Source organism: Trichoderma reesei (assembly GCF_000167675.1).
Source record: "Trichoderma reesei QM6a unplaced genomic scaffold TRIREscaffold_18, whole genome shotgun sequence".
Lineage (NCBI taxonomy): Eukaryota > Fungi > Ascomycota > Sordariomycetes > Hypocreales > Hypocreaceae > Trichoderma > Trichoderma reesei.
Genome location: NW_006711165.1, coordinates 546,163 through 571,004, shown reverse-complemented (window position 1 = coordinate 571,004; position 24,842 = coordinate 546,163). Strand labels below are relative to the sequence as shown.

The 24,842-nt window shown below is 55.4% G+C and overlaps 10 protein-coding genes across 10 annotated transcripts; 6 read left to right on the top strand and 4 right to left on the bottom strand.

Annotated features, from left to right (window-relative positions):
• Positions 1-170: 170 nt before the first annotated feature.
• Positions 171-3,364, bottom strand: TRIREDRAFT_123163 (adaptor protein complex gamma-adaptin subunit). Its single transcript, XM_006967596.1, has 5 exons — positions 3,130-3,364; positions 2,933-3,056; positions 2,667-2,855; positions 472-2,572; positions 171-406 (listed from the first exon to the last, which is right to left on the bottom strand). Exons 1-5 carry the CDS (start codon positions 3,137-3,139, stop codon positions 320-322), a joined length of 2,511 nt encoding a protein of 836 aa, XP_006967658.1. The 5' UTR covers positions 3,140-3,364; the 3' UTR covers positions 171-319.
• A 699-nt stretch (positions 3,365-4,063) lies between these two features.
• Positions 4,064-5,510, bottom strand: cam1 (regulatory protein calmodulin). The gene is made up of 7 exons (XM_006967595.1): positions 5,369-5,510; positions 5,188-5,244; positions 5,093-5,108; positions 4,825-4,950; positions 4,693-4,763; positions 4,478-4,619; positions 4,064-4,399 (listed from the first exon to the last, which is right to left on the bottom strand). The coding sequence occupies exons 1-7, from the start codon at positions 5,369-5,371 to the stop codon at positions 4,365-4,367; spliced, it is 450 nt and encodes a 149-aa protein (XP_006967657.1). The 5' UTR covers positions 5,372-5,510; the 3' UTR covers positions 4,064-4,364.
• Positions 5,511-6,345: 835 nt separating this feature from the next.
• On the top strand, positions 6,346-7,902 carry TRIREDRAFT_123158 (t-snare, syntaxin). Its single transcript, XM_006967674.1, has 3 exons — positions 6,346-6,509; positions 6,619-7,163; positions 7,242-7,902. The coding sequence occupies exons 1-3, from the start codon at positions 6,487-6,489 to the stop codon at positions 7,709-7,711; spliced, it is 1,038 nt and encodes a 345-aa protein (XP_006967736.1). The 5' UTR covers positions 6,346-6,486; the 3' UTR covers positions 7,712-7,902.
• A 119-nt stretch (positions 7,903-8,021) lies between these two features.
• TRIREDRAFT_66268 (uncharacterized protein) lies at positions 8,022-10,094 on the bottom strand (the record flags this gene model as incomplete). Its single annotated transcript, XM_006967594.1, has 1 exon — positions 8,022-10,094. A coding segment is annotated over one exon (2,073 nt), but the record flags the coding sequence as incomplete, so codon positions are not given.
• An 887-nt stretch (positions 10,095-10,981) lies between these two features.
• On the top strand, positions 10,982-11,563 carry TRIREDRAFT_80441 (uncharacterized protein). Its single transcript, XM_006967673.1, has 4 exons — positions 10,982-10,999; positions 11,135-11,219; positions 11,279-11,339; positions 11,394-11,563. The coding sequence occupies exons 1-4, from the start codon at positions 10,995-10,997 to the stop codon at positions 11,453-11,455; spliced, it is 213 nt and encodes a 70-aa protein (XP_006967735.1). The 5' UTR covers positions 10,982-10,994; the 3' UTR covers positions 11,456-11,563.
• TRIREDRAFT_123155 (clathrin light chain) lies at positions 11,544-12,751 on the bottom strand. The gene is made up of 3 exons (XM_006967593.1): positions 12,618-12,751; positions 12,345-12,556; positions 11,544-12,280 (listed from the first exon to the last, which is right to left on the bottom strand). The coding sequence occupies exons 1-3, from the start codon at positions 12,658-12,660 to the stop codon at positions 11,825-11,827; spliced, it is 711 nt and encodes a 236-aa protein (XP_006967655.1). The 5' UTR covers positions 12,661-12,751; the 3' UTR covers positions 11,544-11,824.
• Positions 12,752-13,329: 578 nt separating this feature from the next.
• Positions 13,330-14,959, top strand: TRIREDRAFT_80437 (uncharacterized protein; the record flags this gene model as incomplete). The annotated part of the gene is made up of 4 exons (XM_006967672.1): positions 13,330-13,427; positions 13,504-13,595; positions 13,698-13,898; positions 13,956-14,959. 4 exons carry the CDS (start codon positions 13,330-13,332, stop codon positions 14,747-14,749), a joined length of 1,185 nt encoding a protein of 394 aa, XP_006967734.1. The 3' UTR covers positions 14,750-14,959.
• Positions 14,960-15,531: 572 nt separating this feature from the next.
• Positions 15,532-18,067, top strand: TRIREDRAFT_80432 (uncharacterized protein; the record flags this gene model as incomplete). The annotated part of the gene is made up of 1 exon (XM_006967671.1): positions 15,532-18,067. The coding sequence occupies exon 1, from the start codon at positions 15,611-15,613 to the stop codon at positions 18,065-18,067; it is 2,457 nt and encodes an 818-aa protein (XP_006967733.1). The 5' UTR covers positions 15,532-15,610.
• An 852-nt stretch (positions 18,068-18,919) lies between these two features.
• Positions 18,920-19,915, top strand: TRIREDRAFT_66324 (uncharacterized protein; the record flags this gene model as incomplete). Its single annotated transcript, XM_006967670.1, has 2 exons — positions 18,920-18,985; positions 19,073-19,915. The coding sequence occupies 2 exons, from the start codon at positions 18,920-18,922 to the stop codon at positions 19,913-19,915; spliced, it is 909 nt and encodes a 302-aa protein (XP_006967732.1).
• Positions 19,916-20,649: 734 nt separating this feature from the next.
• Positions 20,650-22,563, top strand: TRIREDRAFT_123152 (uncharacterized protein; the record flags this gene model as incomplete). Its single annotated transcript, XM_006967669.1, has 1 exon — positions 20,650-22,563. The coding sequence occupies exon 1, from the start codon at positions 21,202-21,204 to the stop codon at positions 22,561-22,563; it is 1,362 nt and encodes a 453-aa protein (XP_006967731.1). The 5' UTR covers positions 20,650-21,201.
• Positions 22,564-24,842: the final 2,279 nt, after the last annotated feature.

The following is a 24,842-nucleotide window of genomic DNA, read 5'->3' as shown; positions in this document are numbered from 1 at the left end:
TAGGCTACTGGTAGCAGGCTGTTGAGCAAATAACGAGATTGATACGACTACTAGGTAGTATATGAAAATTGCTTGTAATTGGAATTGTTGTATGTCTCAGATTGTACACTTTAACAGAGTAGACCAACTCTCATTGATGCCTCTACAATAATAACGTCCTCCAACCCGTCGTCACACGTGCTCCAGATCGTCCTGCAATTATACTCCCTGCGATCTTTTCGACATCGACAGCCTCCACCAGTAACCTTTCCTATTTGTATTCCATTATAACTCTCGATAACCAGTAACATAGCCCGCTTGCTGCAAAGAAACCATCTATTTACGACTGCTCCGACCAGTTGACCTGGTCCACCACTTGCCCTCTGGCAGGGTGAGTATAGGTGATGCGTAGTCGCAATCGCAGAGGCTGTCAACACCCATCAGTAAACGTTATCCAAGGAGAGAGAAATGATGTACACATGGAGAACTTACCCCTTTGCAACCAGCTACTCTCATCATCTGAGTAGTCTCTGCCCCAGGTCCCAGCTCTGGGGATGAAATGGGCAGCAGCTGCAGCTTCTGAGACTTAGGAACGGCAGCTTGCAGTCCAACTCCAGACAAGTGTGTCGACGCGGAAGTGTTTTGGAATCGCGCCACGGCCTGGATCAGCCCCTCCGCATTGCGCTGAACTGTAAACGTCACGTTGAGATCGTTGGCATTGTAGCAGGGAATCGCCTGGCCTTGGGCTGCTGGTGGGGGTTGTTGCTGCTGAGGTGGCGGAGATGCCATTGGAGACATGATGTCGAGGCCTGCCGACGGAGCTGCCGATGCGGGCGTGCTTTGGGTCGTCGGCCCTGGGCCAAAGAGGTCCATGATAGACGAGATGTTAGACTGCTGCGGTCCAGGTGAGGCAGACGTTGGTGTTGCCGATGATCCGCCTCCCAGAATGTCGGCCAGCAGATCCGAGTTTGTCGCCTGCGATCCGTTCGCGGGCACAGCCACGGTGGCCGGTGAATCCATGATGTCCAAAAGGTCCTGCTCGGTAGGCTTGATGATTTTGGATTTTCGGTTCGCGCTCTTGGCCTTCTTTGAGGGAGCCCGGCCCAGCACTCTGGACTCCTCCTTGATCTGGGGCGGCGGCATCTTCTCCAGCACTCCTCGGCGGACCTGGTCAAATGCAAACAGGTTGCCGTACTCGACCGCTCGCTGCTGCACCTCCACATCCAGGCTGGTCTGGTGCGTCTGCAGGATGCGCCGTATCTTTTCTATCTGAGCAGCATCGGAGAAGCGCGTGCTGAGCTTCATGAGGGCTGTGATGATGTACTCTGTGGTGACCTGCGTGGCATAGCTGCTGTTGAGAATGAGGGAGAACAGGTCGACCACGTCGCTCTCCTTGACCTCCTGGACAAGCTCTTCCTCCTCGTACTGCCCGCCCTTGAGCAGCGCGTCACCGTACTCACCGATGCACCAGGCACCAGCCTGCGTCAGGCTTTCCTGCGTGATATCTTTCTTGAGGTTGGTATACAGCTTCTGCACGGCATATGTCTGCAGCTCCGGCGTCGTGGCGATGAGGCGGACGAATGACGAGAGGATCTGCTCCTTGACGTAGTTGCCCGCCAGCGACAAGACGCGCAGCATCGTGTCAAAGTGCCAGCGCTTGTTCGGGGCATATTTGTCGGCGGCGATTCCAATCTGGCTGGTCATGGTGGGCTTGAACTCATTGTCTGCAACTTCCAAAAAGGCCAACAGCTCTCTGATGAGCACCCGCACGTTGGTCTCATTGATGAGCGTAAAGCTCAGGTCGAGAGCCCTCCTCCGGATGCTGATGTCGGGATCCCTGAGACACTCCAGGATGGTGTTCCGGTGCCTCTGGACTGCATTCGGCTCGATAGCGACCACCTTGATGAGTGTGTTGAGCGCAACGTAGCGGACGTTGTTGTCTCGGTTGGTGAGGAATTTGCCCAGGATATTCACACCCAAAACTCTCAGCCCAGAGTCAGCCTCGATGTCCAGAATCGTAAGCACGGCTTCGTAAAGGATCGAGTTTCCAACGTTCTTGGAAGAGTCGGTATTGGTCGCCACCTGCGCCAGGATATCGTTAATCTGCTCGCTCGTGTGGGCGTCGCCAACAGCCAGGACCCTCAGCAACCGCAAAAGCTTGACCTGCAAAAAGGGGTCGGTGATGCCAGTGACGTCGTGCTCCGGGGCATACCCCGAGGTCGATAGGCCCTTGAGCGTCTTGACGAGCCCGGGGACAAACGCCCTGAACTTCTCAACCATGCCCTCCTCGCCGCCTTCCTCCTCGTCCGCCTCGCACAGGCTCGTAACCAGGGTCAGGCCGCAAAGGAGGACGCCGTGGTTTCGATCGGAGAGAAGTGCCGTGGCTTTTTCGACAAAGTGCTCCTGAAGGTCGGGAACCTTGCGACATATCCGCATGGCGCAAAGGGCGGCCTTCCTCCTGATGTAGGGATTCGCGGTCGAGATCAGGTTTTCGATTTCCGGGAACAAGTCTCTCGACATTTCATCGGACGCAATGTTTCCGAGGGTGCAAAGGGCGAGTCCGACGACATATTGGTTCGAGTGGCTCAGATCGCTAGACAACCGTGGTTAGACAACCCGTCTGCTGCCAACACCGAAACGGCAATGGAGGCATGTAAGGGGCGAGAGAGGGGGGGGGGTTGGCTCACTTCTTCAACGAGTTGGTCACCAGCGTCAGGACCTCCTGCTTCTCGTCCAGCAGCAAGCTCGTAGCGAGATGGCCAAGGCGCTTGTCGGCAAATCGTGGGGATGCAAGGAGCTTCAGGCATTCGACCTGGCCAAAGTGGGTTCGCTCGCCCAGGGTGAAGAGGTAGAGCAGCTTCGCGACATTGTTACGCCTGTTCCCCGTCCGCCTAATGAGCACTTCTGTCCATTGTTCGCTTGCGCGAGACGCAGACTCGACAAGAAAACCCACCGTATGCTATGGTCGTGGCCCTCCTCGCGGAAGCTGGCTCTGATCGCGGCGCTCTCTTTCTGGATGACGGCTCGTTCGTCGGCAATCGTCTTGGCCGCGCGCACGTTGCGGATGAATTGCTTCACTGTGGACGCGGACGCAGATCAGCCATCGGGGACCTCACAGGCTAGCACGGGGGAAGAGGCAAGGCTGCATACAGGAACTCATCTTCAAGACACGGTCCTCTCACGGGCTGTTATCCAAAGGAGCCGCAGGCGGTGGACGGCGGGAAGCGGTGGTGAGCCGGCCAGCAGGTGGCACTTGTAGAGCGCAGTGGACAGCAATGCCCCGGCTCTCAGGCTCGCATATACAGGCACGGAGAGGCTTCGAAGGGGCCCTTTAGTGCTGACGCCCGGCAAGAACAGCGAGGATTGCAGACAGCCTCGACGTTGGTGCTGGAGAGGTTTGCTCGTGTGGTAACTGCAGGAGTCGCAATGCCACCAGCTCCCTATCCGAGTCGTCGCTCACGCTGCTAACCTGCAAGTACAGTACCTGAGCCAGCTCGGACGTGGGGCAGGACACGCTGCATCATGGCCAGCCTGCACGCCGTGGCGGGCGGAAAAAGCAATGGCCCGACACGGCGTCGCGGTACCCCGGCGCTATCGGTACCTGGACGTGGGCGGCGCCACGCTTGCTGTGCTCGAGTCTGGCGCCGGGGCGAGGTACTTTGCGTTTTGCAGTACCTGGCCTCTGTAGCTGCAATGCACCTATCGAGGCGTGCTGCCTTATGGAGCGTATCTCTACGACCATGAGGTACTCTTTTGATATAAGGTCTCTTGGTATTTCGAAGTGGCAGGCCAGGAGCGTTGAACTCTTTGATGATGCCTTAGATATTGTTGGAAAAAGGTTAAAGTAATGGTGACTTGTGTGTCTGGTGAGAATCAACAACGTACCTGCCTTGGTGAAGGACTGTCGAGCCTAGGTACGACATTTCAGACGTGATACGTGTGAAGACGGCGATACTGCCAGGCCTGGTTACACACTTCAGCGACTTGACACGAGGCATTCAGTCTCATGACTAGAGTCGTATCACTAGCTGGCTTTATCAGGCTGCCATCATTCTACTCGTACTTAAAGATTCCACGCAGACATGCCTCAAAAGCATCTGACTGATGCTTCAACGGAATGCTTCAAACGGTCTAGGGTATCTACCTAGCACCTCGACTGCTGCCACAAAGACAAAAAAAACATCACCACTCTAAACATGCCGTGAACGAGAACCGCTCGTAGATTTGACAGTAGTATAAGGAACAAAAGTCGACTAAGTGAATTTTAAACAACATTTCTGTGCGTGCCAACAACCTGAACTCGCCGTACGGGTCAGCCACCATCCATGGCCCCTGATGAGGCCGGATAGATGGCGTAGCCGCAAAAAAACTCCAGACGTGACCCCTTATTTCTGCATCATGAGCTGGACAAACTCGTTGTCTACGCAAATACGTTAGCTCTTTTGAACGCACAAGGGTGATGAGAGACGTGATGCGTCTCTTCTCGTCAAAAACTCACAGTCGATTCGGCCATCGCCGTCCTGGTCGGCCTCGCGGATCATCTCGTCGACCTCGTCGTCGGTCAGCTTCTCGCCGATGGAGGTCATGACGTGGCGCAGCTCAGCAGCAGAGATGAAGCCGTTGTTGTCGCGGTCAAAGACCTAGTGGCTCCATTAGCAAAACATGCCACAAACGCAAGGGGGAAAAAAGACGCAGGCTATTATAGCCACAAACCTTGAATGCCTCCCGGATCTCCTCCTCGGAATCGGTGTCCTTCATTTTTCGTGCCATCATGGTGAGAAATTCTTCACCGCTCCACGTCAGCCCGTATACCTCAACCACCAAATCTCCCAACAATTCACATACCAGGGAAGTCGATGGAGCCGTTGTTGTCGGCGTCAACCTCGTTGATCATGTCCTGCAGCTCCGACTCGGAAGGGTTCTGGCCGAGAGAGCGCATCACGGTGCCCAACTCCTTGGTGGTGATCTGGCCTACGAGGTCAAGCCTGTCAGTTTCTTGTCCATGTATCATGATTCGAGTCGACGATAGAGTGATCGATCGGCACAAAGTGCTTCGGTGCGGCTTCGTCGAGAGGGCAATAGGTGTGTTGTCGCGTCACTCGCCATCACGTACCATCGCCGTCCTTGTCCTGTAGAGCAGCTCGGTCAGCACCCTGAAAACAACCCCCCTACCGGGTTGCCGCAGTAAAGGACGTTCAAAAAACTCACAAAGAGGGAGAAGGCCTCCTTGAACTCAGAGACCTGCTCTTCGGTAAGAGAATCAGCCTGTTCGAGGGCTCGCGGTCAGTCACACAAAAGCTCCTGAAATTGGGGGGTAGCCCCTCAGCGGTCGCGGGGTTGCGCCTCTTGAGACAGTCGACCGACAGCGGCGGTCCTGCGCAATACTGACCATTGTGAAGAGTGCGAATAGCGGTTATAGAGAGCGAAGAGAGAGAGAGAGCGTGATGTCTAGAGGCCGGAGAGGTTCAAAGGCTCGACTTTAAATGAGATGGGCAGCGTTAGTGGCGGCTTTTAGCGAAAGCGGGAGCTTTTGGTTACCTGGGCGTGTCGTTGACGTGGGGAGAGGACGAAGCAGGAATAAGACAAGAGGTGCGCTGCAAGTCAGGGGGCCTGTAAGGCAGAATCGGCATAGGGGACTTGCAGGTTTACAGTACACGTGCAGTGACACTGTACAGTCCGTACGATGCCAGTCCCAGCCCGTGGTCAGGCACAGACCCGTTGCCAGGAGTGGCCGGACTGGCCATCCATGGATATTAGCCGTTCGGCTAGCAAGGCCCCCTTTGGCAGCGAAAGAGCACATGTAGTATCTGAGGTAGGACTCGTATCCTCCGTAGCACCAAGTGCAGCGCCGTGCCGTGGGCGGGTTTTGTTCAATTGGGGGAGGATTTGCAGGGTGGCACTTTGCGCACTGTACGGACAATTGGGCGTCGTTACTGCTGGGTGCCAGCCAGCTGAAGGGGGTCATGATGCGATGGCTCACAGGCACACAGCTGCATCTCATTCGATGGTGCGCGTACCACTGAAGAGATAATACTACTATGTACCTGCAATTGCACCCCGCGTCAATTACTGCCTGAGATACAGCCAACCAACTATTGCTTGCCTTTTTACCTACTAACCTGTTCGCTCATCAGTGTGACGATATCGCAAACCGACGAGACAAAGTGTCCAAAGCTGCGGCGGCTCTTGACACGTGTAAACACCCTGTGAAGCTGCCCCTTGATAGGCCAGAGCTGGCCAGCCCACCGCCTGGAACCGCCCGCTTCAGGCTAGCGCCGGGTCTGCAACAGCCCGCTGCTCAACGCCGAACATGTCGTAATGCGCCCATCCAGCTTCACATCCAATCTCAGCAGATGCTGATGATGCCCCGTCACCACATGAGTCCCCAAACTCCACCTCCATAACAGATCCAATACAAATACAAAACTTCCAACCAAGTCCCTCCGTCCACCGTCTGCCCTGTATCCCGTCCTGACAGGCCGCAAGACCTTCCCCCAAGCGTCCGCCATGTGGCGCGACCGCACAAACCTGTACGTCTTGCTCCCCCCCCATGCGAACGCCCTCACTTTGCTTCCCGCCTTCTTGAAAGAGTGCATCCGTCACATCCTACCTGGAGCCAAACATTAAGACATCCCGCAGCTACATCTCCTACCGCCAGTCGTACGCCCACCACCCCAGCCAGCGATCCAAATATGCCGCCACCTCCGGCTTCTCAGATGCCTACTCCAGCAGCAGCGGCTTTGCCCTCGACTCGGACCGCCGCGGGCTGCTCTCGAGCGGCGCATTCGAGGACGATGGCGACGCCGTGATCGAGATGGACCTGCTGCCCCCGCGCTGGACCGACGTCTCGGACGAAATCACCGAGCTCCTCGCCGAGATCGCCATCAAGAGCCAGCGGCTCGACAAGCTGCACCAGGCGCACGTCCTGCCCGGCTTCGACGACGACGAGGCCAAGAAGAACGAGGAGGTCCAGATCGAGCGCCTCACGCAGGACATCACAAGGGGCTTCCACCAGTGCCACCAGCGCATCCAAAAGGTCGAGCACATGGTCCGCGAGTCGAAGCAGTCCGGCACCATGACGCGGGCGGAGGAGACCATGGCCAAGAACATTCAGATATCGCTCGCCACACGGGTCCAGGAGGCCAGCGCAAACTTTCGCAAGAAGCAGAGCGCATACCTCAAGAGTATGTCTCGAACCACATAATACTATTAGAAACCGCCGATATAAAGGCAACGACAACTGACATGAAGGTGCACATTAGAACTCCGCGGAATGGGCGGCCTCGGCACCATCAGCCCCATCGACCGACCGACGTCTCCCATGCCCGGCTCCTCCTTCATGGACCCGTCCCTCCAAGAATCCGATGCCGACCGCTCCTTTTCCCAGTCCACCCTGCAGGTCGCCATGCAGCAGAAGACGCTACATTCAAACGACGCCGCCATCGCCCAGCGCGAGCGCGAGATCGAGGAGATTGCGCAGGGCATCATCGAGCTGTCCGATCTCTTCCGCGACCTGCAGACCATGATCATCGACCAGGGCACCATGCTCGATCGCATCGACTACAACGTGGAGCGCATGAACACCGAGGTCAAGGCTGCCGATAAGGAGCTCAAGATCGCCTCGGGGTATCAGAAGAGGAGTATCAAGAGGAAGATTATTCTCTTGCTGTTGCTGCTGGTTGCGGGCTTATTCATTCTCCTTCTTGTCAAGCCGAAAAAGAATAGGGACTGAGTAGCTTGGATGGCTTGAATGAGGATGAGAGGGAAGAAGAAGTAAAATGCCATGGTAAGAAAAAGGGTGAAAGTAGACGGACAGAAGTCCTCACAACTGTGGTTAGGCGTGGCGTTTTGACAAGCGGTTGGTGGTCATACTGCTTCACGACGTATGATCGTGCTATCAACAAGGGAGTGGACAATGCTTCCCAGGAACAATCAATAATGCACCTGGAGTTATCGGTTTTGATTAGATTTAATTACAAGTTTCAGTGTAGATATTGTACAAAGGGCCCCATCTGCGTGTGCCCAGAAATAGACCTTTTTTTTTATCCAAGTGTGATTCGTTGCCTGTCTTGTCCCTCGCCTTGCGTGACGGTCTTATCAAGAGTCCTGTCGATTAGCCTCGGATATCGAGTCCATAGCTTTGATACCCGTTGGTCGACTTCTCGAATTGCTGCCGACACGTCGGGAAACATTCCTGAGCCCCATGCCTCCTCGGCCAGGCGCACCAGATGCTCTACAGAAAACTCAACGCTGTCTCTCGATCGATGTCTAGGCCGCCCAGGGACCAGTGAGGTGGCGATGCGGAGGATGATGCTGGAGCGGACCACCTGTGTATCAATCAGGGCCCCTTGATCTCGCAGCGCGGCCAATAGACGGACCCCACGGGCGACATCAAACTGCGAAAAGCCTGCCGTCGGGGGTCGCGTAAGAGACATTGACGGTCGGGGCTTGGTCGCCAGAGTTTGGTCGAATCCCCATCTCACAATGGAGCGCTGCAGAGAAGTATCAAAGATCAGCCGAATAGGATGGTGGTGGTGCGTAAATGGCAAGTCTGCCGGTATATATTCCTTCTCCTCCGTGTTGAAGTGCTTTGGCAAGTCTTCCCGGTGCACAGGCACCAACCCTCCGTAAGGGGGGGTATACAACTGCATGATCTTCAAGCTCAGCTGCTCGAGCTCATCAAGCCGTCCGGAGCGGCCGAGATTATTGAGAAGCATTGTCCAGTACCTCGTAGGAATGGCGACATCATGGCAAGAGACGCGGCGAGTGACACTGAGCGCTCGATCCAGCATACGCTTATCGACATCGCTGTGCGTGCGGTCTGGATGTAAGGGTCGTGATCGGTGAGGGGGATGAATATCGAGCTTCCAAAATGCACGCCTGAGGAGGCCTGTTGCACTGGCTTGGGCCATGCTGATCTTGAGAGCTTCCATGCGGTCAAGCACTTGTTTAGCTTTCGTGAAGCTCCCATTGGAGACCTCGTTCCGCAGGAGGGAGTTGAGGCGTCGAGATGTCGGTCCAGTTTCAATTGCCCATTCGATACCCTGAAGTAGCCGCTCCATCTTCCAGTCTCCCGTCCTCGCTGCCTCCGCCATGAGGGAGTGCCGGGTATCCATGTCTTCGAATTCATCAGGGTGAATGTCGCAATTGATGAGGTCGTGCAACAACTCCTCTGACCCATTTCTCGCGAATGAAACCAGAATCTTGCAATACGAGTGAGGTGAAATTCTCATGCCGAGCCTCTCGATCTGATCAATACGCGACGAAACTTCTTTGGCATCCGTGTCCCGCAGCGCGAGGGCTTGCAGAGACCGAGGGCCAATTGTTCGCACCCCGAGCTTATAGATGAGATTGATGGCAAATTCCACGGATGCCCACGTACTGGCAAGCCATCTCGCAACAAGTGCGTCGCTGTGGGAGCCCCTTGTATCGACCCTCTTGCTAACAACCTCGAAAGAAGACTCTTCGTCAGCCTCAGCTAGTTCTTGGCGGTCGAGATCAGCGACCGTAAGCTCGCTCTCCGTGAGCTGGATTTCCGGATAGTAGCTGGCAAGGAACAGTAGGAAAGGTCGACAATTCGATGTCAACGGAAAGTCCTTGAATACGATGAGTTTCTTGCGCCAGGTACGGGCCAGTTTCGATTGCCCAGAGGCGAAGAGAGCCGGTATGACGTGGTCGTATTGTTGGCGGTTGGCGCTGGATACATAAAGCGTCGTCAAGGTGCTTTGCATTTCAGGCGTAGGCTTGATGACAAAGGTTGCTAGTAAAGCGCCAAATTCATCGGCTCCGGTTGGGAAGATGGGAGCCAGCTTGCGATCCCAGCGGATTGCCTCTTCATAGGCACCACGCTCGAGGAAAAAGCGTAGCACTCGCGTGTAGAATCCGGGCCATTGAAAATCGTTCTCGGCGAGCAGCTGCTGGGCCGCCGCGAAGAGTGTAGACAGTCGCGATTCCGAGCCCAACGCAGCAGACAGGATTTTGCCACGCAGAGATTCCGCATCGCGAAAGATAATCATGTCGTGCTTCTCCCGGTGCCAAAGAGCTTGGAAGACAGCCCAGACGCCATCGGACCCATGCTTCTTGGAGAGAATGTCACATACGGCCTCCCACGTGGCGGCATCGTAGGGTTGAATCTCAGCTTCGGCGTCTTCGAGGTTCTTGCTGATTCTTGTAGCGAGGGCTTCGTCCGATGTGACGAGTCCTGGAGATGCATCGTGTCGCTGCCGCGTCTGCCCTAGTCCCCCGTAATTCCTCCATCCTGATGGCTGCGGCGAGGAAGTCGGGTTCTCAGCAGAAATCGCCCGCCATTGCTGCCAACCAGGGCTTCCAGGAGCGACTCTAGAAGGGGCTCTAGAAGGTCGATATAGACTTGGAGTAGTAGATGGGCGAGCTAGGGCAGAGAAGTGCTGGGAATGTTGCTGGAGCCCGGTATGCACCGCCTGCGAGAGCTCGGGGAGTAATCGAATCGATGCCGGGCGATCTGGTGCAAACTTCACGGCTCCTCGCATTCCTGGGGTTGTCTCCAGCCAGCCGGCGACCTCTGAGGCATATCACCACATTGGGCCGTTCGTCTTTGCGGTGCTGCTGGTCCTCGTTCGAGCGTCAAGGCGCCCTGAAGCTGGAGAACAATAGATATGAGTCGTGCCGCAACAGCAAATTTGGAGAGATGGCGAGGCTTCGCTTTTTACTAGGTAGGTAGACGGCGATAATCACAGAAACGCATGTAATTGGCGGTTCCTGGTCGCGGCAGCTGCACCCCACTATCGACTGGTACGTACCTACCTACTCGCACTACCTTCAATCCTTCTTCCTGCGCCGCGGCAGAGCTGCTCTTTCCGTCAGCAGTTTGTGCGCCGTGCCGACTGCTGAGTCATCCAGCTACCCACTTTGAGCTAGAATATGGCCTCATTTCTTGAACCAAGGCTCTTCTCCCGACATCCCGACTACAAGAATCACTCCACCACGAAGCAATCCTCCAGACCAAGTCCCGAACGCATCTTCAACCAACCGCAAACATGGGGTAAGCTCCCATCGACCAGCGACGCCATGCGGAAGCCCTCAATGGCTGCCCGGCTGCGACCGGCTCCGGCAGAGTCTTCCCTATGCGCCTATCGACGACACAGCTTGGAGAACCTCAACTGACGCCCTGTCATAGCCTGATCGACGCCAAGAACAAGGTGCCTGAGTACCAGCGCTTCTACCAGGCCGCCTACAAGGCTCACACCCGTCTGTGGAAGATTGTACGCACGAGCTCGTCCCGATCGCGAAACTCGACCCCGTTACTAACACAAGCCGACAGCACCCTCGAAGCCGCTGGTACATGGGCCCCTACCTCGTCGCTCTCTGGGGAGGTTTCGGAGGTAAGTTGATTGGTATAACAGTAGCTATGGAACCAGAGAGCTAAGAAGTCGTAGCTTCCATCTACGCTGCCAGCCGAAAGGTCGCCGGCCACAACACCTGGTTCGGCAAGGATTAAAGCATCATTATTTGATTGGGACAGGCGGGTCAAGATCATTGCGACTTGCACTGAATCGAGGTTCAGGGAAATGTATGTCTTATAGACAGTAAATATAGGATTTTCAAGTCCGCCTCTCGCCACCACCCCATGACTTTGATATCGCGATGCTTCTGGTCGCGCTCGTCTAGCTCTTGGTTATCAATCCTTTTTCTCCTCTTGAATTATGCTTAGCCATGATTCATCGTACCACCCCGGTATTTGCGTGGTAAAAAAAAGTTGCAAATCAAAATGTACCGCAAGACAGAAATCCCGCCCTTCCTTGCCCCCCCCTGAATCCAGGCAACGCAATGCCACAAAGATGGTTTTGTCAACCCATGTTATCCAACATTAGTAGCCAGTTGCGCCAGGAGCCTTCTCGTCTTTGCGCAGGCTCACGAGCAGCTCACGGAAGCGCTCCTTGCCAGATCCGGCGGCTCCGCCCTTGGCCCCCTTTCCGCTGACGTCGACCAGCTTCGCGATGCGGTCCCAGCTGGTGCCACCAGAAACGGTATCCTCCCTGCTCGCGAGGAACTCCTCGGCTTCCTTGCGTGTCTGCGCAATGCCCTTTTCTTTCTTGGAGTTGTAGTTCTCGTAGAAGTCGTCAATGTTTCGCTGAGCCTCCTGTATCGTCTCCTCTCGCTGAGCGGCAAACTGCTCAGCTCTCTTGGCAATCTGGGCGTCGCGGGCCTCTCTCCACTGCTTGATGACTTCCGGCTCCTCCTCGTCGGCGGCATATGTCTGATAACCCGAGTTGTAGCTTACAGACGGGCCGGTCATGATGTTTCCATCTACTCCTGCGAGGCCCTGGTTTCCGAGATTGTCAGCGCTCCGCAGTTGATTGTTTTTGCGATGTCCAACGTAGACCTACAGCAGCAGGATTGGCGAGGTCGGGGAACTGAGACTCAAAGGTCGATTCCGCAGCAGTGCTCTCTCCAAGGAGATCTCCACTGGTGTCGGCCAGTGCGGTTGCGTCATCGCTCGTCGCGAATTGGTTCGCATCATCGCCCAGCAGAGCCTTTTCTCTGGCGAGGAAGTCTTCGGCGGAGGGCTCGTCGGAAACGTTCTGGATTTCGGTTTGCGCTGACAAGCAGTGGTTAGCATGGGGCATGGTCCCTGGCTCGGCGTGGATTCAGGAGCTTACCTCCGGAATCAAAGTCCTCGAGCGAAGGAAATCGGTCTGCCATGTTGAAGACTCTTTAAGGACGACGAGAAGCGTGTGTGAATGCGAATTTGATGCGGGAGCAGAGCGCTGACGAGAATGGCCAAAGGAGTGTGAGATTCGTGGTTGATCGTGTCAGTATTCGCTTGCGCAACAAGGCACTCGCTAGCAGTGACCATCTGTTCGCTGCTCCCAGTTGTCCCTGGTTACTGCTGCGGCATTCTGCCGGGCGGTGAGTGGCCTGAGACGTAGCTCTGCGCCCGCAATATTGCATAAAGCCGTACACGCACGCTGGAACTTGCACTTATCCAGACATTCGACGGACCTCTCTCCCAACTTCCACTCAGCTCTTTCATTCAAGCTTCCTTTGAATTCCTTGGCCGGTATTCTTTTGCCTCCAGATTCTTCAGTCTTATCCTCCTCTCCTCTGCAGTCAAACGCTGATTTTGCGCACAGCCCTTGGCCTGACTGAGAGCAGTCCGACCTGCGTCAATTGCAAGCTGACTAGCTGATCGCGAGGCTGCAGCTTGAGCTCCAAGACTCAAGACCAAGATCCAATTGCCTGCTGTAGACTTATCCCCATCGCGTCGCAGCGCCAAATCTGCTTCCATAAGGATCTTTGCCCGTAGAGTCAACTGGTAGACGGTTGTGTGTGCAAATACTACAGTCTGGGTCCAAGTTTCTGGTTGTCATAATGGCGTACAACGACGACTCTGTCCTGGCGCGTCTGTCGGCGCTGAATGAGAGCCATGACAGCATCGCGACAGCGGCGCAATGGATCATGTTTCACAGGTAATTACTTCGACTGGTTTCCACGTTGAAGGCGCTGGTTTGGAGGCGCAGACATACTAATCTCGACTACGCTCAGGCGACACGCAGATCGCACGGTAGCGCTCTGGATGCAGCGACTCAAGGATTCGTCCAGCACCAAACGATTGAGCCTCATCTATCTTGCGAATGGTATGCACTCCATCACCACCGCCACCGAAACACCGTTTCCCTTCCTTGTTACCACCATACCTAGCCCTGACGCAACGACTTGTGCTAATACGTTGTGTAAAGAGGTCGTGCAGCAGTCGAGAATCCGCCACAAAGAAGACTTTGTCATCGCCTTCTCTCCCGTCGTGGCTGAGGCAGCCGCCGTCGCATATAAGGGCGCGCCAGCTGAGATCCAAGCCAAGTTGCGGCGTGTCATCGATGTCTGGAAAGACAGAGCGATCTTTGAGGCCCCAATCCAGGCGGCTATCGAAGCACGCCTAAGTGGTCAGTCGTTGAGGGCTTCGCTTGGGGCTACTAGCAGATACTAACCATTGAGAACAGAGCTGGATAAGGCCCGCGGATCCGTCAAGCCCGGCTTTGGAGGTTCCCCGTTCGGATCATCTGCTTCTGTGCCTTCGGAATTCGCGCCTCTGGTCTCCGCCCATCAAACAGTCACGAAGCTCAGCGTGCCACTCAAGTCAACCATTGCTTCCGCAAACCAAGAGTATGAAAAGCAAGTTGACCCTACGGTAGCACCTCCCTCTGCGCCAGTCTATGCAGCTCGCCTCAATGGGCTGCTAAAGACCCTGGCGAACGCCGAGAGTGCGGTGGCTGAGTGCGTCAAGGCCCGTGAGACGTTAATTTCAGGCCTAGAGAAGATGCTAGACGCGCACAGGGCGGCACTGGAGAATGAGAAGAATGCAGCCGCCGAGCTCTCGGGGCGCAAACGCGAAATCGAGGATAAGAAGCAGCAGGTCGAGGTGGCTATCATGAGGGCGCTTGGGCCTGCGGATGGCAATGGGTCTCATGCGGAAGGCGAATCCGGTAGCCCTCCTACGGAGCTTGACCGGCCAGAGATGGAGGCTCTTACACCGCCCGGTATGGACAACGACTATGAGGATACTGCGGCGGGGAGCATCGGTGTTGATGAGGGCGCCAAACGCTCGGAAGACGCTCCAACCCCTGAACCTGCCCCTGCCGTGCCATCGACGCACACTCAGTCCCTACCGATATCAATCAACGGGTCCAATAAGAGGCGACGAGTAGACGATGCGGGCGACTTTCCGGACCTGGGCAACGATGACGAGATAGATGCCGAGGTGGCGCAGATGTTGAAAGAGGGTGAGGGCGCCTAATGTGGTGGATGATGCAGCTCGAGACGAGACGTTGGGTAAGGGCCCTGCATGCGCCCCTTGGGCGGGAGGGCCTGCTGTGGAAGGGAAGCGTTCCTGGTCTTTGAGGGTATTGACTTGGTTATCTCTGCTACATTCTTTGAGGGTTCTCTTGAACATGGGTAGGATGAGATTGGTACAGCCGTCTACTGGCATGAGATCTTGTACGTGGTTCCATATGTCCTATGACCCAATATGCCGTGTCTGAAGTCATCCCTTGTGAAAGCATCGGGAAGAGCATGTGATTGAAGACGTAGATGCATCAACTACTAGGTATGATCCACATATAGGGCAAATGGAGGTTCCAACTCGATGCCTACCTAGCTAGGTATTGATGCACTCCCACGGTCGAAACATTGTCAATTCATACCCACCATTTCCCTCCCTCTCCTCCTATAGCTACATACAACTAGGTAGTAGGTTGTAGGCCTGGCAATGTCGGGCCTCGGAGCTTGCAGCTCGGCCTGACGCCCGCACGGAGTCCGGAGCGCAATCGAGCCCCTGCTGAGCCGACCTTCGGCCGAGCGACGCCCACCAAAAAGAGTGCCCAAAATGGGGCGCTCCAGAGCCGCCGCCTTGCGCATTCCAGCGCCAGCTTGCAGCGCCTTCAGCTGTAAATGCCGCGACTATGACGGCACGAACCTCCTAGCCCGGCTGCGTGAGCCTCGCGGGCACTTTTTTTTCTCCTCCTGCTTCTCTTTCTGTCTTGTTTCTCCAACACCTCTGCACCGACTCGCCGCCGCCAGCACCCCGAACATCGGCTTTTCCTCTCCGAACGGCTGTCAGCAACTCGATGCTGCACCGCTGGGCGTCCCCTCGGTAATCATGAATGCCGGGGCGCTGCGACGAGCGCTGCCTCCGAGGCGAGCAGTCGGAGGCTTGCAAGAATCTGCAGCCTGGAGTCGCGGCTCTCTGTCGCAACTCTCCCCGAAGGCCGAGTCTCGTCTGTGCCAGCCGCAATTGCTTCGTCCGCGCGCGCTTCCGTCGTTTACGCCTGCTGGATTCCATACACTCGCGGGGTCTCTGCGTCTATCTCCGTATCAATATCAAGCTTCTTCTTCTCAACCGCAATCGCATACCGGCTTCGGACTTCGATCGTCATCTGGCCATGGACATGTACTGCATCTAGCTCGCCAATTCTCCGGTACCTCTTCTGCTGCGCGAGAGGTTCAATCAAATACTCAGAATGCGAATCAACAAGCACTGGAGCCAGCCCGGCAAACAAAGGATACCAACGAGGATCATGGCAGCCAGGAATTTCAAAAGAGCGAAAGGGCTGCCCATGCGGCGCAAGTCAACCTCTCTGCTAGACTGTCCAAGGAGGGCAAGCCTCAAGCAAAGGCTGGCCTGAAGGAAATATGGAGGCTCATCTCGATCGCCAAACCGGAAGCTCGCTGGCTGGGCCTGGCCTTCTTCTTCCTCATGATTTCCTCGGGCGTCACCATGCTGATACCGTTTTCGGTTGGACGAATCCTCGACATCTCGACAAAGGGCGACATCGATAACGTGAACATCTTTGGCCTCACCCTCAATCAGTTCTTCATGGCTCTTGGGGGTGTTCTCACGCTTGGCGCCATGACCACCTTTGGACGAGTAATTCTGTTGCGCATCATTGGAGAGAGAGTCGTTGCCAGATTGCGGTCCCAGCTTTACAGGAGGACCTACGTTCAGGACGCCGAATTCTTCGACGCCAATCGAGTCGGCGACCTCATATCGCGACTCGGTTCCGACTCGGTCATTGTGGGCAAGTCCATTACTTCCAACCTGAGCGATGGGCTTCGAGCCATCTTCAGTGGTGGTGCCGGATTCGCCATCATGATCTGGACGAGTGCCAAGCTGACCGGCATCCTGTGTCTCATGTTCCCGCCCATTGCCATCGGAGCCTTCTTCTACGGACGAGCGATTCGAAATGTGAGCAGGTCGATCCAGAAGAATCTCGGTACCTTGACAAAGATTGCAGAAGAGCGACTTGGAAACATCAAGACGAGCCAGGCATTTGTCGGAGAAATCCAGGAGGTCAACCGGTACAACAAGCAGGTCCGCAAGATTTTTGCGCTGGGCAAAAAGGAATCATTGATCGCCGCAACATTCTTCGCCTCGACCGGCTGGGCGGGTAACATGACGATCCTGGCCATGTTGGTCGTCGGAGGCAATCTGGTACGATCCGGAGCCATGTCCCTAGGAGACTTGACCTCTTTCATGATGTACACTGCATTTGCGGGTTCTAGTCTGTTTGGCCTCTCGGGATTCTACTCGGAGCTCATGAAGGGCGTCGGTGCCGCAAGTCGCTTGTTTGAGCTGCAGGACCGGAAGCCTACCATTCACCAGACCGTCGGCATCCCCATCAAGTCCGCCCAGGGCACCATTCGATTCAACAATGTCCATTTTGCCTACCCGACCCGGCCTGCGGTCAAGATCTTCAATGGCCTGGACTTTGAAATTGCGTCTGGCAGCAACGTCTGCGTCGTCGGTCCGTCAGGAGGCGGCAAATCGACGGTTGCGTCCCTGCTTCTGCGATTTTACAACCCTACCTCTGGGTCCATCACCATCAACGGAATCGACATCTCCACAGTGAACGTCAAGTCGCTGAGACGGCGCATTGGCGTTGTCTCCCAAGAGCCCGTGCTGTTCTCGGGAACCATTGCTGAGAACATTGCCTATGGCAAACCGCATGCCAGCCGCGCGGAAATAATCTCAGCGGCCAGGAGGGCAAACTGCACCTTTATCAGCGATCTGCCAGATGGCCTGGAGACCCAGGTCGGGGCCCGAGGGTCTCAGCTGTCCGGAGGTCAGAAGCAGCGCATCGCCATTGCCAGGGCGCTGCTCAAGGATCCTGATATCCTGATCCTCGACGAGGCTACTTCGGCCCTGGATGCAGAGTCGGAGACGCTGGTGAACGAGGCCCTCGCCGGGCTTCTCCGTGGGCACAACACCACCATCTCCATTGCGCATCGACTGTCTACTATCAAGAGGTCCGATCAGATCATTGTCCTGAACAAGGACGGACAGGTGGCGGAGATTGGCAGCTACGCCCAGCTTGCTGCCGACAAGGACAGTGCCTTTACTAAGCTGATGGAGTGGCAGATGAGTGGAGGCGAGATCCCGTCCGAGGCACGGCCGTCGAGGGAGTCTACTTCTCACATTACCGAGTATGAGGAGATTGAAGACGATCTCGCCAGGGACGACGACCAGGAGGGTTTTGTTGATGAAAGTGGAGAGGCCCTTAGGGAGTCCAAAGAGAAGGCAGCCTCGTCGCCTGCAGACAAACCAACGAGCCCTTGAGGTTGAGGGCCGTGTTATCTTGGGAAGACTACAAAGGAGCAACTACGTAACTGCTCCAATCAAGAAAAAAGAAAACAAGACTTATATATACGCAAGAGGGGGTCGATTGCTGGTTGATACAATTTTGTAAACTATCCGGGACGGGATCAGGGCGTGCGTGAGAGAAGCAAACCTACCTACCTATTGTTTTGTGTACATAGAGCTCAGATGCCCCTGATGGCGGCGTCACTAAAGTACTTGTAGTAATAACTCCGCTTGAACTTGTATTTGCAAGATTATCTCTTGAGGATTGCAGGTTGTGGGAGATGTTTGATTCCTTGAGGAGTATCATATCATAGGTATTTTGTATCTTGGGATTGCCCCTGTCGTACCGATGTGGATGATGGAACAACACTTTCAAGGTATACGCAAAATCTGTCAAATCTCTTGAGTTCCCTGCAATATATTCTCTCAAGACTGTGTGCCCTTTGCTGTCAGACTTCTCGTCGATGTCCACGTCCATAGATTGGTAGCTACCTACAATAAGCAGTTGAGTTTGCTCTGCCGAGGAACCCCGGGATCTACCCCAGCCGCGATACCACCCCTGAAAGGGCCCTGGAGGGCGCTAATTGGACACCTACTAGTAGCTGAACAGCTCAGCTTAGTACAAGTCGGGTCCAGTACTAGTAGTCGCTCACAGGGGTGACCTCCAGCGCGTCCCGGAGCCTAAAACATTCCCGTCAGGTTGAGGTGAGCTGAATCGGCTCCAGGCAACTTACAACCCGCCATTCACTCCATCTGCTTTGAATTGGTGAGAGACGACAAGAGCGTTCATCTAAGCCTTCATCGTCGTCATTCGGACTTGAGATCGCCATGTCGACCTCCGAAGAGGGCACCTTCAAAGTGGGCAATGCGAGCCTCTACACAAAGACCTGGACGGTTCGTCTCCCCTTTCATCGGGCAAAACCCCCCCATATTCTCACATGTGAACAACATGAACGCAACTAAAACCCCAGAACGTCACAGCCCACGGGCCCCATCGTAGCCAAGCTCATCTTCGTCCACGGCTTCAGCGAGCACATCAACCGCTACAACGCCTTCTTCTCGACACTCGCCGCGCACGGCATCCAGGTCTTCTCCTGGGACCAGCGCGGCTGGGGCCGCAGCGCGACTCGCCCCGCGGACAGGGGCCTCACCGGTCCAACGGCGCGGGTGGTGGCCGACGTCGCCGCCTTCATCCAGGACAAGCTGCAGCAGGCGTCGTCTTCCAAGTCGGACGCGACGCCCGTCTTCGTCATGGGCCACTCCATGGGCGGCGGCGAGGTGCTCACGCTGGCGGGCGATGCGCAGCACCGGCAGCTGGTGGCGCGGGTGCGCGGCTGGATCCTCGAGGCGCCCTTCATCGGCTTCTCCAAGGGCGAGGAGCCGAGCGTGGTCAAGGTCGTGCTGGGGCGGCTGGTGGGCAAGCTGCTGCCGCGACAGCAGCTCAAGCATGTTGTTCCGCCGGAGCACCTGAGCCGCGATCCCGAGGTTGTCGAGTCGATCCGCAACGACGAGCTGTGTCACAACACGGGCACGCTCGAGGGATTGGCGTCGCTGCTGGATCGCACCGCGGCGCTCTCGTCGGGGCGGGTCAAGCTGGGGAGTGACGTGCATTCTCTGCTCCTGACGCATGGCACCAACGACATGACGTGCAGCTATGACGCGGCCGTCAAGTTTGTCAAGGAGCAGGATGCGGTTGAGGATAAGGAGATCAAGTCGTATGAGGGCGCGTATCACCAGCTTCACGCGGACCACTGCAAGGATGAGTTTACAAAGGACGTGATTGACTGGATTCTGAAGCGGTCCAAGATTGAGTCGAAGCTATGAGGGATGAAGCACGAGGCTGTCATGAGAATCTACACACGGCGTTTTCTTGTCACTTTGTCTTTTGGAATGGTTGGCTCAATCAGCGGCCGTCTTGCATATAATACCTACATATAGTCTCGATAATTCACTCAACGCTATAGTATTAGTACCCTCAACAGCCTTGCTTCGCCTTTCTTCATGGTAAAGTCAGGCTACAAGCAATAGACTGGCCGATACTATACACACCTAGAGGTAGGCGTGGGTCGGGTGTGAACTCCCGCCGCAAACGGGGTGAAGCCGAAGATGGGGTTCCGAAGACGCCCGAACGATCGGAGATCCTGTGCCGAAATGCCAGATTCTGATCGAGATTCTCTTACTTAAGATCGGAATGGCTCCCGCTACTGTACAGCTTTTGACAGGTTATTTATAAGCCCAGCTGTTGTCTCCTGTGATTTTTGTGTCACGCCTGGCTTTGTGTCTGTTTGACGTCTTCTCGCTGATGATGGATGCCTCCAATGCTACGAGTGACGAGTACGATGAGCTCGGAGCACGCTTGGAGCTCCGGCTTAGTCATTCTTGAGACGTGCCTTTGCTGGGAGAATGGCTAATACCACGCGTCATGGCGGCCAATTGGGAGGGCAGGAGAGACCACGAAGGGCAGATCAGGCTTGGTAGGTATACGATATCAAGGCTTCCTGATTCCCAAGACTCAACATCTTCCCTCTTTCGTGTTCCATCATTCTCTGCACTTCATATCACCTGCTTCCTACGGAGAACCTAGGCCTCCAGAGGACTGCATTCACCCAGCCGATTCTTCATCCCATCGATTCAGCGAATCTCCGGCCTCAGAGCCCCCACGCCTCACCGATTCCGCACCTCGAGTCCCTGATCTGCGAGCTCTCCACAGCAGCCATCGGCCCGTGTCTCGAAAGTTTCCTTATCTCGACTGGACCTTGACTCTTCATCAAGTAATCGAGCCGCCAAATCTCTGCTTGCAACAAGTGCTTCATATCACCTTTACGACTTCTACCTGTCTTCTTTCGGGCAGATTCCAGCTGTCGAGCCCCAGCAGATCCCTTGGCTTGGCCAAGCCTTTTCGCGAGGCCTCCTTTCGGTGGCGACGGGCAGATCCCCCCCCACGCCGAGCTCGCGTCTCCTTCGGCTGTATCGGTGAATCGAGATACTACAGACGATAAATTCGACACGGTTTTCCTAAAAGGCTGCGAGCTAGCAGCTCGTCCTTACAAGTATCCTGGGTCCTCTCTTTGACAACGAGCAAGGTCATCAAATACTTGCCACCATCCATCATGACGCCCGACGCGAGCAACACCATCACTCACCATCCAAACGTCTTCAACCTACAGCGCCTTCAGCCGGCATCTAGTCGCAGCAGTTCAAAAGCGCCTCCTATTCGTAATGCTTCTAGCACAGGCGTTGAGGCCGTTGAGGCGGCAGACCATGACGCGGTAGAGCGCCACCACTACACCAGCGCCGACATCGAGAGCCAGTCGACCGCAGGTCACACGCGCGTGCCGCGTATGTCGGCCGAGAGCGATCCCTACGGGCTGTCCTTTTCCTACAAGACCGACACCGACCTGGACCAAATCAAGGCCAATTCATCCCGTAAGAGGGACAGCCCCAATGGCGACAAGAAGCTGGGCCCCAAGAGCGACCACCGCAAGGTCCGCGGCTTCTACGAAAACCAAAACGCAACCATTGAGCGCATGCTCAAGTCGGTCGAGGATCACCGGGAGGAGGCCCGCATCGAGCAGGGCGAGGACAAGCTCAAGTTCAAGATTGCCATCTACGGCTCGCTCGCGGCCAACATTGTGCTCACGGCGCTGCAGCTCTACGCGGCCATCACGTCCGGCTCGCTGTCGCTCTTTACCACCATGGCCGATGCCGTCTTCGACCCGCTCAGCACCCTCGCTCTGATCCTGTCGAACCGCGCCATTCGCCGCGTCGACCCGCGGCGCTTTCCTGCCGGCAAGGCACGCCTCGAGACCGTGGGCAACATTGTCTTTTGCTTCCTCATGAGCGCCGTGGCCCTCATCATCATTGCCTTCTCTGCCAGAGAGCTGGCGAATGGCGATGGCGACAAGAAGTTTCATCTTCCGTCCGTCATCTCGGTCTGCGCGGCGTTTGCGACCAAGTTCGCCCTCTTCCTGTATTGTTGGTCCATCAAGGACAAGTACAGCCAGGTGAACATTCTGTGGCAGGACCACCGCAACGATCTGCTCGTCAACGGCTTCGGTATTCTGACCTCGGTCGGCGGCGCCAAGCTAGAATGGTGGATTGACCCCATGGGCGCCATCCTGCTGTCCCTGCTGACGTCTGGCATCTGGCTGTACACTGCCTTCAACGAGTTCCTGCTGCTCGTGGGCGTGGTCGCGCCGCTGGACATGCAGCAGCTCATCACGTACGTGTGCCTGACCCACTCGGATGCCATCGACGGCATCGATACCGTGCGAGTCTACCACTCGGGCCCGCGGCTGATTGCCGAGGTGGACATTGTCATGGACCCGTCCCGGACGCTCATGGAGACGCACGATGTGGCCGAGGAGCTGCAGATCAAGCTGGAGAGCTTGCCCGACGTTGAGCGGGCCTACGTCCATATCGACTACGAGACCACTCACAAGCCGGAGCACGCGTACAAGAAGGACCTCTGAGGAGAGGTGGTTCGTCGTGAGAGATTTTGCCAGCCTAGAGGATGCGTGCATACAAACGTGCATTGCATGACTGACTGCATGAGAGGTTTTTTTCTGTTTGGTGATTAGCAGTCGTTTTTCGGTCTCTACAGCTGTGTGTTTCATTATCGAGGAAAGAGAGAGCATATAGAATGGAGTCATTGACGCGTCAGCATCATATCACTTTTTGAATATTACCAATGTAAACTGATGTCCCAAGCTCCGGTGAACGAGGGAGGGCAACGGAGGGGGGGGGCACAGGAGAGCTGCTCGTTGGTAGTGGTAGTGCTATCTATCTATCCATCTACCTTTACTCATATGTTGGCCAAGACAGGCGTCGTTGCTTTGCAGTGCTGTCAGAAATCACATGTGAAGTCGCCATCCTGAAGGCACGATGGTATGCCTTGCTTCTTGGGTATGCTACTCTCGTATCTGTGCCGTTTCACTGCGTCTAACAGATGGGTATATGTAGTAGTAATATGTAGCTCAAGGCAGAGAGGAGGGGAATGGAAGAACAGTGGAGCCAACGGAGCGTCTGGATCGTTGCCGAGGAGGATAAGGAGCAGGGAATGCTTCCATCAGAGAGCTGTTTAATTCGCCAGAGGAGGGTGTCGTTTGGGTCTCCTCTACTGCTGCAGCTCGAGATTGCTCCATTCCTAGGGCGACTACTACGAGTAGGTATGCCGTGCTATGCCGTGGAGAAGGCTTTCTATCGATGGACAGACACCTTCTACTTCTACCAAGCCCTGATCCTGCCCGACGAGCCAGGATATGAATTTCTCTTGTGAGGGCTGGGCAAGGGCTTGTTCATCATTGTCTTTGGAGGGTCGAATCAGGTATCAATGGGCATTTGCATCTTTGATTACCCGGATGGCTCGCCGGTTACTGCTCGTATACATACAGAATACGGGCTAAAGGAGGGCTGATAGTGAGGGAGCATGCAAAAAAAAAGGCCATACAGAAGGGCGAGCCAGATACGACGCTGCCATCATCTAACGAACGGGCCGAACATTCGAAGAAGCGATGTCCATGGCGTGAGCTAATAATGAGATGGGAACCAGTCTTGTTCGCCAGCCTCGCAGTAATACAGTACGTACATACCTTACGAGTACATACATTGGGGGAAATGGATCCCCGGCTAGGCTGCCTCTGCTTCAATACAACTAGTAATAAGGAGGCCTGAAGCTACATGTACTAAGATTCAATCAGACGATGCGGATCCAAAAGAGCTCGCAGCGGCATGTTTGTACGTGATGAGGAGCGGCCGCGGCCGGATTGCGCGCATTTTGCCATGGCTTGCTTTTTCGATGCGGGTGAGCCTGACGAACGGAGAGAGAGCCTGGGCGCGCGCGCGTTGGGCCCCGATCAGAGAAACAAGAAAAAAAAAAGCCTCTTTGAGCCAATCCAATCAGCAAGCAAGCATTCAGAAGACTTTGGTTATCTGCGGAAAGAAAAACGAGCTTCGGGAGAGTGGCAGCGGGCACGGAAGCACTGAGTCCCAACTGCGGAGCCCTTTTTGCCTGCTTGCTGCATGGCTGGGGGGGGTCCACGGGGGGGGGAGGGGGGAAGAGGATGTGGTCGAGAAGAGGAGGCAAGTCTATGGAACTGGACTGGAATGGCTTGCGACCTTGATTTTCTCTCTCTCTCTCTGTATTCTTTTCTACAAGGTCTCTGATTGTCTTTGTGAGCTCGGATTCCCCGTGTTCATGCATGGCCAGAGGCGGCAAAGCAATTGGTTCTCGAGAAAATTTTCGTTGCCCCCCTGGAGGAAGAATGTGTGTGAGTGTTTTGAGTAGGAGGAGGAGGAGGAGGTAGGGAGGGAGGGGGGAAGATGCTGCATAACGAGAGTGACGCATTCGAAGATGCTACGAGGACTACTAGCTGGGTTTGATTGCTGGGTTTGGTGGTAATAGCGCAGACTGGCTGTGAGCTTGGCTCCAGTTCTGATCGTGGACGGCCCCCCGTGCCGTATGTAATTCTGTATCCTATCGGCAAGAGGAGAAACTTGGTTAGAGAGGAGAGAGAAACCTGGTCGTCTCTGGTGTCGGTTTATCAAACTCGGGTGGCTCCATCACACGCGGTTGAGCTTCTTCTGCCTTGTTGGTCTAGGCTACTGGGTACCGATCTTTTGGTAGCTTCCATTCTGGATGGAGCGCGATTTGTTTGCTAGTAGGTAGTTGTAGTTGTAGTTGTAGTTGTAGTAGTAGTAGAGTTGGGTTTTATAGTGCTTTTTGCTTACCGCCTCTCTTATGCGTGGATGA

What these genes read in the sequence shown, in the direction of transcription:
- TRIREDRAFT_123158 (XM_006967674.1), top strand. Translation starts at nt 6,487, where the DNA reads ATGTGGCGCGACCGCACAAACCT. An exon ending in TGGCGCGACCGCACAAACCT is followed by an intron (nt 6,510 to 6,618) that starts GTACGTCTTGCT and finishes GACATCCCGCAG; the next exon opens with CTACATCTCCTACCGCCAGT. An exon ending in GCAGAGCGCATACCTCAAGA is followed by an intron (nt 7,164 to 7,241) that starts GTATGTCTCGAA and finishes GGTGCACATTAG; the next exon opens with AACTCCGCGGAATGGGCGGC.
- TRIREDRAFT_123163 (XM_006967596.1), bottom strand. An exon ending in GTGACCAACTCGTTGAAGAA is followed by an intron (nt 2,573 to 2,666) that starts GTGAGCCAACCC and finishes ACGGTTGTCTAG; the next exon opens with CGATCTGAGCCACTCGAACC. An exon ending in GAGTAGCTGGTTGCAAAGGG is followed by an intron (nt 407 to 471) that starts GTAAGTTCTCCA and finishes GGGTGTTGACAG; the next exon opens with CCTCTGCGATTGCGACTACG.
- cam1 (XM_006967595.1), bottom strand. An exon ending in CGGCTCCATCGACTTCCCTG is followed by an intron (nt 4,764 to 4,824) that starts GTATGTGAATTG and finishes GGAGCGGTGAAG; the next exon opens with AATTTCTCACCATGATGGCA. An exon ending in CGGCGATGGCCGAATCGACT is followed by an intron (nt 4,400 to 4,477) that starts GTGAGTTTTTGA and finishes GTATTTGCGTAG; the next exon opens with ACAACGAGTTTGTCCAGCTC.
- TRIREDRAFT_80441 (XM_006967673.1), top strand. An exon ending in ACACCCGTCTGTGGAAGATT is followed by an intron (nt 11,220 to 11,278) that starts GTACGCACGAGC and finishes ACAAGCCGACAG; the next exon opens with CACCCTCGAAGCCGCTGGTA. An exon ending in TCTCTGGGGAGGTTTCGGAG is followed by an intron (nt 11,340 to 11,393) that starts GTAAGTTGATTG and finishes AAGAAGTCGTAG; the next exon opens with CTTCCATCTACGCTGCCAGC.
- TRIREDRAFT_123155 (XM_006967593.1), bottom strand. Translation starts at nt 12,660, where the DNA reads ATGGCAGACCGATTTCCTTCGCTCGAGGACTTTGATTCCGGAG. An exon ending in CGAGGACTTTGATTCCGGAG is followed by an intron (nt 12,557 to 12,617) that starts GTAAGCTCCTGA and finishes ACTGCTTGTCAG; the next exon opens with CGCAAACCGAAATCCAGAAC. An exon ending in ACCTCGCCAATCCTGCTGCT is followed by an intron (nt 12,281 to 12,344) that starts GTAGGTCTACGT and finishes CTCGGAAACCAG; the next exon opens with GGCCTCGCAGGAGTAGATGG.